Source organism: Apteryx rowi, unplaced genomic scaffold (genome assembly GCF_003343035.1).
Source record: "Apteryx rowi isolate R43461 unplaced genomic scaffold, aptRow1 scaffold_130, whole genome shotgun sequence".
NCBI lineage: Eukaryota > Metazoa > Chordata > Aves > Apterygiformes > Apterygidae > Apteryx > Apteryx rowi.
Window position 1 is genome coordinate 652,161 of NW_020447531.1, and position 10,544 is coordinate 662,704.

A 10,544-nucleotide genomic window follows, 5' to 3' on the forward strand; every position below is an offset into this window, starting at 1 on the left:
GTTGGACTAGATGATCTCCAGAGGTCCCTTCCAACCTCAGCAATTCTGTGATTCTGTGATTCATGTTCTTTGGGGTCTTCACCTAACAGCCTGGTCCCAGCCACCTGAGCGCAATGCCTGTCCTTCAGGGTCTTTTGGCTTCTCATGTCTCTCTTCCAAATCAATCCTTATTCTTTCAATGAATTGCTGTCTACCATCATTTTGTTAACTGGGCTGGACCACTAATAAGATGGACAGAGGGCTATAAAGAAATAGGTAGTGGTCTCCTGATACATTAATTTGTATTTCAAGAGATGGCACTGTTCCTTTTATGTCAGCTCTGGGATCCATTCTCTGTCATGTTGGAGAATTTGACATCTTTCCAAAGAGGCACAAACTAATGTACTGTCCCTTAATGATTTGTGGGTACTGACTGCAAGAGTGACATTATCAGCCCACTGGCTAAATTCCATTCTAGCGACCCAATATTCTTTTTATTTCGCATGACTGAGCCAATTCATACTTCCCGTTCTAAATCTTTATGATCATAAAATTGCCATGTATTTCTGCAGACCACCAGTGTTTGACTGTCAATTTGAGTTCATTTCAGCAAGATGTGAAGTCATCCCTTTATTATGCAACTAGGCAATCCCTTTGGGAGTTTTCTGCATGGAAAGTGTGATGTAGACCTGATATTATCTGCATATCAAGGTGCTAATCTGAGATTAAAATTACATAGAAATTTTTATTTCTGCAGATCATTTGTACAGCCAAATTGGAACAGAGTCAAAAGATTTGGAAAATGGCTAGATTAGATCCACTGTCTTTTGGGTGCTSTAGGTAAAATTAAGCTGTGTGACAAGGCATCAATATCTATACTTGTACTATCATATAAAATGGGACAAGGACTGTTCTGTGGCCATGAGGCCAGGTGGCAGAGACTGTTATGTCCATGCCATATGTAGCACTTGTCCAGGGTTTCCCATGGGTGGCCCTAAGATATATTTACTATCACTGTTTTTCTTTTTTAGTTCAAAAGGTCTGAAACAAGTGTCTGAGGGTTGTGATGAAACATGTCAGAGTGGTATTTTCATAGCCACAGAGTATGTGTTATGTGCCTTGGGGTACAGCATGAGGGCATACAGAGGTGTCTGAGCGCAATGCTTGATGGCACAATGTTGGATATCGCCATATGGCAAAGGGAGCCAGACCTGGTGCGGTCTTCTCTGTAGTATTTTCTTGTGCTGTTCTACAAATCGTGCCCAGGAGCTGTCGGGGAAGGTGCTTATCTTTAAGCAGGAGGAAATGCCAGACAATGATGACAGTTAAGCAGCACAGACAGTCAGTGACTCAATGCCCATGGCTGCTCCTTGGTTCTGTTTTATTTGGGCAGTGTAGGCAAAGCTGCAGAGTGGCCAAGAACATGGGATACAGCAGCCATGGTCACTTGTACTCCTATTGCTATCAGGCCCTTAAAAAGTACAAGTTTGGTGAGAACAGGTGCAGAGTGAGAGGAAAGGAGGGGAATTATTATAGTGTGATAAGTGTATCTTCAGGGCAGCCTTCTTCAGGGGTTTTATCTATCTGCTTTATTCTGTCTGTAGTGCCCCAAGAAATTAGACATTTAGTGAGAGAGCAAACCCAGCAATTTCTGTGTCTTATAAAAAGTCACACACACCAAAGAGGTTATGATGTTTTAGTCCCTCTTCCCAGTGTTTCACATTGACAGAATCCCAGAAGGCATGAAATATTTTTCYGAATGACTAGCTTGCTCCCATCAGTTATCTTCAATACTGATAAAGGAATATAACTAGGGGTTAAGCTGTAAAGCTTCCCGGGGATTTAAACTGTAATCAGAAAATATAGAAAAAAATAGGATCCAAAACATGTGATATGTTCCCATTACAAGCTAATGGGAAACAGCATACTGGAAAATGGAAAAAGCTTCTTTTGACTAGAACAAGAGGAATAATTCAAAAAAATTCAGAAGGCATCACAACCATTGACTATAACATAGAATTTGCTTCATTCCCTAAGTACCATATTGAAGACTCACCTTTAAAGGAGGGAGAATGCAAAGTAAAATGTGTTTCATACTACATAGAAAATAATTTTAAGCCTATTTGCAATGTGCAAGGAAAACAACTCTTTGAAGAACTGAAGTATTTCAGTATCAGGAAATAGGAAACTAAAATATTTACCTTTTTTTCTTTAAGGCTATCTGTAATAGTATTTCAATTACATGAGATTAAATCATAATTTTATTGAAAAAGTAAGCTTACCAGGACAAAAAGCATCTAACGATATTAAGGAAAGCAGCATGGACTAGTACACAGTGCTGTGCRGCTTTGACTGCTTCTCTTATTTCATGGTTGGGGAATGTGGCTGACGCAGCCTTGATCCGCTCACCCGCTAGCGCGCTGCTCGCATACAGTAATTCTGGGGCTCCCGCTGCTGCCTGAGCAGGGTGGTTCTCTCTGGACACGGGCACTGCCAGGTGGGGAAGATGGGGCTCAATCTGAAACAATGCAGGCCTTCCCAGATGGCTTGCAGGAAAAGGGGAATGAACTGGGAATGAACTGCCTGTCAAATTAAATGGCCTGCTAGGTCCAGGATTCCCTGGATAGAGAAATGACTGTTTATCCTCAGTGGATTCTTCTTGATGGATGGCCAGGGGCGAGTCATTTCTCTTGTCTTTTACTGCTTTGCCTGCCTAGGCTATATAGGCTTCAAGCTCCTTGTTGGAGGGATTGTATTCACTCCACTGGTTCCCAGAGAGCCTCATCCAGCCTCCCAGGGCTCTGAATCAGTCCTCTAGGAGATACCTCCATGAAAATAAACACAGTCAAAAGACCTTGATTTTAAATTATTGATGAATAAGATATAGATGCAGAGTCTTAAAAATTCAGCTGTTAGTGCTTACAGAATTATTTATGAAGGAATGATTCCAAAAAACCCAAGAAGAAAAACAGGTATTACTATTACTTAAGCAGTAGCTTTAATTAATGATAATATAAATATTGCTATTTTCAATCAAAGGCCAAGCTTTTCCCTTGGATGCATTTATTCAACTGCTTTAAAAATCTGCTTAGCAGATTTTGTAGATCTGTTCAGCTGATCTGCTCAGCTGTAAAAGGGAATGAGATTAAAAAGATCCTAAGCAGTACTCCAGAGCAGGTAAAATCTTTGCTTTTGACAACTCTTTTGCATCTTACAGAAAAATTTGTAAGCACGGTAATGATTATAAAAGACAAACTTCCTTTTGTATTTTTTCAGTTCAAACCCTCTGAAGAAGCAGACACAGGCTTCTTACCTTAATGGCCTGTGTGTGACCCAATGGATTAACCTTTAAATTGTCACATATGCCCTGTAGGACTTCTACATTGCATTCATTTGCTTCTAAAACAATGGTCACTGCTTAGAAATAAAACACCTGTGATTCTGTCAAATCTCCACAAGCTGTAACAATTTTATCCAGGGGATATTTTTTGTAAGTGCACTGTGGAAGCGTTGAGGAGTTTTGAGGAGTCCTTGCTGCAGAACAGCAGCCCAAAGAATAGGATGTAACACTTGTAGAAAAAAAGACAAGCAGAGCTTTCAATAAGGCAACCTGGCTCTTATACCCAAACAGCTAAGAATACAGCCTGGAAAGGTGAAACCAGAGGAATATCAGAAAAGAATCGGAAAGTGAATTGCAGTGCGGGAAGAGCCTTGCAGGGGAAATGAGAGGACTGTAATGAGAGGTGATATGGCAAAGGCAGAGGCACAAACTAGGATTAGGTTTTAGTAAGAAAGGAATTCATCTCTACTAGTAAGGAGCTGAAGCAGATGTGAATTGAATGACTTTCCTCAMAGTCACACTAGCTGGTCACACTAGATGGTGAGACTGCGCCAAGATATTCTGACTCTCTGTATAACACATTAGTCACAAAATAGTTCTTAAGTGAGTGGCAGCTACTAAAGAGTCTGGGAAATACAGTACTAGTTTTGGGACCCTAGTTGAGAGGGATTTCTTAAGATGAGCTGTAGAACCTCAAAGCTTGAGGGAATGTTTGGATTTTGCTCATTTTCAGAATGTATAAAAACATCCTTATGGACAAAAGCAGCAGTACGGTAGGCATTGGGCAGTAGGAACATTGCCTGGGTTATGATAAGCACCACAGGGTTTTGTGGATAAGGAACAATTCACAGAAAAATGCATGCTATGAATATTACTAGAGATAGGAGATGTGACCTGTTTTTCTGCCCATGGCTGCAGAGAATATTTTTGCAAATGCTCCCCTAATACCTTTTGTAATGTCTATAAAGTGCCATATGGAGAGCATTGAAAAGTAAACACAGACTTACTAGGACCATGACAGAGACTGGAAGACACTTTGCTCCTCAGTGGTTAGCATTGCCTGCTGTGGCAGGAATGCTTTGAATCATGTGACAGCTTAGATATGAAGGTCTCATTTTCAGCCAGACAGGACTGAGTACAGTTTTGAAGAACTGTACTATACATTTTGACTATTAAAAGTGAAATCAGTAGGCCATACAGTTTTCAAAACCTGGGGCTTAGTGTTCCTGTAGATGAACACCAGAAAAGTTCAGGGAAGGAAAGTTCAGTTCTCATGGAAACATGTCAAATGACTGTGTTTTATACTGTAAGGTTAATGGGTATATAAAACAAAGATTTGTTTGTTATGCAGCTTTTTACTCAGGAAAAATTATCCATCACCTGTTTCTGTATTCTGGCAATCAGGCTGCAAAATCTTTTCTTCCAGAGTAGATTATATGTATTCACCTGGGACATCTCACAGAATCACAGAATGGTTGAGGTTGGAAGGGACCTCTGGAGATCATCTAGTCCAACCCCCCTGCTCAAGCAGGGTCACCTAGAGCACATTGCACAGGATTGCATCCAGGCGCGTTTTGAATATCTCCAGAGAATATCTCCAGATGTCTGTCTGACATGTTGTCTGTGCTTATATTTGCAAGGTATGACAGAGCTACCGTTTTGCCAGAATACAAAGGGGAAATGCAAGGGAATGAAAAAGTATAGATAGGAAGAATGATTATCATAATTAATATAAATGAGAGATATAAGGAGCATGCATTTTTGGATAGATGAATAGAGAGAATATAGGAGAGATACAAGAAGCATCATTATTAGATGCACTGCAGAGAATAAAATAAGGAAGGAAATGTCTAGTGAATATCAGATATGATAGATCTGAGCATTTCTAAATATGAATCTCAAGACAGTATTTAAGCTAACATGTTTATTGTATCATCTACATTTCTCCTTGAAGGTTATGAAAATTGACAAATATGAAATTAGGGTTCATTCTCTACATGAGAAGATGATTCATTTAATTTTTTTATGGAATATGTACATAAATCTGCACGTCCTTTAACAAAAAAGGTGTGAAAGGCCATAGCTGGGCCAAAGGTTAGAACAGTTGTCAGAAAACTAGCATAGAATACAAAGCAATGCATTTTTCTTTCTTCTTCATCTGAGACCTTCAATGAGCTGACCTAAAATATGCCAGTTTAACAGATGAAAGAAGAACTTGTTTATGCATGTAACTACTAGGCAGCTTTAGGAGGGACCAAAGATACAAACTAGTACATGGTACCTATGCTATTGGTGCTCTACCTGAGGGAATCATAGTTTCTTATGGTTCAAAGTTCACTTTCAAAATAATGGCCCTTTTCCTACAGCAATTTAGAACACACTTGGGTGAAGTTCAGAGGAAGCTTGTGATATGTGAAAACTAAAATTTCAGTATCAATGGACTATTCTATAGTTGGGAATAAGCAAAAGAGGACCTTTTTTAATGTACATTCAAATATATATGTATGTGTATATAATGTGTATTTTTTGTACATACACACACACATAGATATACATACAACCCTACACACATCCCTGGATTACTCTGAGACTAAACAAACCCAAAATTTTTACCAAAATTGCCTTCACAACAAGGACAGTGGAGCAGGACTGTCTGCATTAAAATTGGGAAACTAAAGCTACAGCAGTGGAACTTCTTTCAATGTTGAGGAAAGGGGTTTAGAAATCAATCTGAGGGGAATCAAGAAGGTTGAAAGGCTTCCTGAATTCTGCTACTTCACGTAATAGTTCACGAACTGCCACAGTAGGTCAGCCTGCTGACCTAGATCCACGAGCTGGTCTTTCTCAGTGGCAAATACCATGTGCTTCGGAGGAGAGAACAAGGAAAGAAATTTCCATAAGGAACTGTTTCTTTCCCCAGACAAGGGATGGGATGTTAAACCTGAAGATGCAAAYTCCTAGAAAAGCATTTAAAACCTCATGAATAAAAGTATATATATATAAAGAAAGGTAAACCAAACATGGTTTCCTTTACTAGGAAAGGAAACTAGGAAAGAAATATAAGGCTTCACTGCTAGTAATGTTTCAATATTGCTTTGCAGCTCTTCCATGCGTTGTGGGGGAGTGGAGTCACTGGAGTGGCTGTGCAGAACAATGTAAACCTGACTTGAGAATGCGTAGACGCTATGTACAACAGGAACCTAAAAACAGTGGTGAACCTTGTCCTGCTCTAGAAGAGAAGGCTGGCTGCCTGGAATACCTGACTCACCAGGGAAAGGACTGCGGACATGAACATGGTAGTCTCTTTGATTTTTCTGGATACCTTTTGCCATTATAGCCTTAAGTTTTCACTGTCAAAGCACAGAAAATAAGCAACTATCTGTAGCTAGCTGGTTAAAAATAAAATTCAAAATCCTGCTTTTTACTGTCAGATCACACTACTTGCTCTTCTGTTTTTACTTATTTTTCCTGTTCAGGCTTTTATGAATTTCTATTACGTAAACAACTAAGCTGCACACATTCCTTCAATGTCTTGATTTAAGCCCCTCAGTAAGTATCAAATTATTTCTGTGCAAAGTTAGAACACAAATTCAGTACAAAACAGGAAACCCAGCTCTTGTAGAACTCCAGCACATCCTATTTCCTCAGAGTCTAGACTGTGCTCATTCCTCTATTTCTTCTGAATAAGGAGAGAACTCAGATGTAGCGAACAGGGTTGAAGGGGATGTTGCCAATGCTATATCACTTTTTCAATGAAGCCAGTCAGAATCAGCTTATACGACCCCATGAGAGATTCATTCACCCACTGTTACAGTAATTAAAATATGACTGAACTATGCCTTGCTGCCTTACTATAACTGTTTTCCTCCTCAGTCCCTGCTTTCATAACTACCTCTGAATACGGTAAAGAAAGAAAACAACGAACAGCATCTCCTCTCTGGTCTTCAGAAAAAGAAGAAGTTGGGTAATCTATTTATCATATACATGCAGACCATCTTGTTCAAAATAAAATAGCTGGCCACACAAAAATATTAACAAACTTGCAACAATTAAAAAATAAGCTATAGCTTCTACTGTTTTGCTCTTCTGTAGTTCATTTGCATTTCCAGATATTGTTTTTTATTACTTGCTAACTGTCCTGAATTAGATATTTACTGGGGTCATGAAAAATTTGAGGACAGCTGCTTTTTGAAAGCCAACAATAAGTACAGCTAAACCAAAGTTAAATCTATCTGTAAGTTAGACAGATCTCTGAGCAAACAAGATTGGCTGAATGTGATCACTTCCAGGGGCTTTTCTTAACACTGATTGATAAAAGCAGTACAAACATCATTTGCTTACCAATACGTTATGAAGTTTGTTTAAATGAAGCTACTATTGACTCTGTAATGCTCAAAACGCTTTGCCCTGTGCTACTTTGCCCAGAACAATAAAGTCAATAGGTATTCTTAAAAACTTCTTTTTCATTTTCTCTTTTAGCAGTCATAGAAGGAAAAAGAAGAGGTCCTAAGATTTCTAAGAGATGTGCTTTTCAACATAATTTAAGAATGCAGAACACAACCAGAGAGTGAGATACAAAGCACTTGGATACAAAGGACTTGGGCATAGAATGAGCAATAGTTTGCTTAATGCTTTTAAGAATCCATTAATTGGGTAGGAATCACAAATAGACTTAACAATGAATAGGTCTAACTTGCACTTCACAAACACCACCTATGTGATAAGTACATTAAGTGTAAATTTAGCTTGTGCTTTAACTATTATAACTAATTTAATACTTATGTGTCAATAAAATCTTTTATCCTTCCGAGCAGATATTGTGTGGAATTTAAAACTGAATCCCTTTCACCCCACTGTGCTTTGGAGAATCGGCCATATGCTCGATGGATGCAGTACCTACGAGAAGGACATACTGTGTGCGTAGCTTGCCAGCCTTCAGCTATGAATATTGACACTCATCGTTGTTCTGGAGATGGCCATAATGCAGATGGGTAAAGAGAGAAATCATTTTTTCTGCTGTCTGTTCTATAGCAAAACCTAACACAGAATTTAAGAATTCTCAAGGTCACATTAAAAGCTGCATTTATTATACCTAAAAAAAGGGAAACATTTCATATCACCTCCAGGGCTCAGAAGATTCAGCCTTTCAGTTCTCACAGAAATTGCATTTGAACTAATGTATTTAAAACCTAGATAAAACTGGTACAGTAAACTTCAGTATCAGTTTAGTGCTTTGAAAGTTTTATTCAGTATTGTGAAGGAATGATGCAACTTCTGTAGTGCATGAGGTCTTTAAGCAGTTACAGACACTGTTACTTAACAGGTGTACCTCCTGCCATAATCTAAGTCTGATTTCAGGTTTAGTAGTGCCAGATACTGATCTGGAACTGTCCTCTCAGATCTATAAACTTGCTTCCTAGAACAGTAATTTTGAAATAAGACATTTAATATTTAGAACAAATTTTTATTTAGTCCATACATCTATTAATGTGCATGCTGCTTAATACCTATGCAACTGGCTATTCCCATCATCCTGTATACTAATGAATATAGTGCCTGCTCTAGAGAGCTTACAAGTATAAGCACAGTAAAAGAATTATAAAAGCTAGATGAGCTAAAGTCTTACATTATTAAGCAAATCTAATCTTGTTGCATAATTTGTCATAAAGCACAACTTAGTAACATGAAATTTATGGTTCTTAGTGTTTATAAACTCACTCTTTACTCCTCATTTATTGTCAATTTTCAGAGGTAAAATCTTACACTGGGAAGCAGTTGGCAACTCTCGGTGCCAAGGAACCTGGAAGAAAGTTCRGCAACTGGAGAAGTGTTCATGTCCCCCTGTGCATAGCTTTATTTTTACATAAAAGTTCAAAAGAGCTTTAAAACAGCAGCAAAAATATTAAGAAAATTAACACTGATGCCAAGAAACTTGCACCTTTCTACTGTTTTTGCTGGGTCCTAATTGAACTTTAAGGGAGGCAAAACTTTGGAAGCAGTTTGGGCAAGCGTCTCTGCCTTAACACAAAATGTTGAGAGTGATCTTTGTACCTTAGAACGCTGTAAGCCTGTTTCCATGTTTCTCTTTTGTAATTAAAGAACTAATGTTTCTAACCATAGTAGCTTCAGTTCCTAAAGTTCTTGTTCTTTATGGGCAGTAGTCCTGTTTACAGGCATTGATCCTACTCAGTAGKAGGCAAGCCAAAGATTCTTAAGTCTGAGAATACTTACTGTCATCATTAAATACCAAGAGTGAATAAAAATGGAAGTTTGAGAGCTAAAAGTGGATTTCAGTTTAGATCCTTTGTTYCTTCCCAATATCATCTAGACAGTTGTTTATACTACTTTTTACAAGGGCATAAATATTTGTCTACATAGCCATTTTCAGATTCAGTCACCCTCATAAAAGTGAGAGACTAACCAAAGTGTTAAGGAAGTAGTCTTCATGTCAATACTACACAGTAACTTTTATGGCAGGCAAACATAAATAAGATTTTYGCAAACAAAGTCTTGAAAAGGCATATTTTTCTTAATGAGTGGTGATATAAATTCAGCTGTCTTTACCTAGGAAGTTTTGTTACAGCATTATAATAAACTACAACCCGAATAAAATAATTTTGCATCTAGCAGGAGGTTAACTAAAGCCTTGGTTAACGTTTAGAAAATAATCACTTATTGCTATGTAAACCTGCTCACCTAGAATGATTAAAAAAGAAACCTTGTTTCATTACTTATTGTTTAATTGTTTTTACAGCAGTAAGGACACTGCAGGACACTGCAGGACACTGCAGACTTGCTCCCTTGTTACATTGCAGATACCAGATTCTTTATTTTAAGATTGTTTGTTTACAGCTGCTTCAGTGTTCCTTACTAAAGCACCTAATCCCTCTTTTATCAAACTTCTGAAATTTCACATTGTTTACTAAAAAGAAGTGATGCCTTAAGGTTGAGAAAATTTACAGTGAAGACATGCAACATCTCTGCAGAACCTAAGAACTGCTGTTTGCCTTTATTTCTAACAGTTGCAAGAAGAAACCTTTTTCTGGTGGCAAGAATGAGGAACATGGTCTTGCYAAGGTCCTGTCCACAGTAAGAAACAAGCCTTTGTAACTGTACTTGACCCTTTTACCTCAAATGCAAGCAGACTTCCAAGACCAAAAGTAGCAAGATGATCATCCTAATATTTTCTGAACATTTCAGCCTTCAAGAATCTTTCATTTGGAGC

General features: G+C 38.2%; 1 protein-coding gene across 1 annotated transcript in view; it reads left to right on the forward strand.

The window, feature by feature from the left end:
- SBSPON (somatomedin B and thrombospondin type 1 domain containing) overlaps positions 1 to 10,453 on the forward strand; it is a 15,706-nt gene extending 5,253 nt beyond the window's left edge. Inside the window, exons 2-5 of the mRNA XM_026056301.1 lie at positions 6,421 to 6,615; positions 7,193 to 7,283; positions 8,134 to 8,310; positions 9,069 to 10,453. Coding sequence (XP_025912086.1) covers positions 6,421 to 6,615; positions 7,193 to 7,283; positions 8,134 to 8,310; positions 9,069 to 9,186 — 581 coding nt within the window. The 3' untranslated portion in view covers positions 9,187 to 10,453. The remainder of the gene's footprint in view (positions 1 to 6,420; positions 6,616 to 7,192; positions 7,284 to 8,133; positions 8,311 to 9,068) is intronic.
- Positions 10,454 to 10,544: the final 91 nt, after the last annotated feature.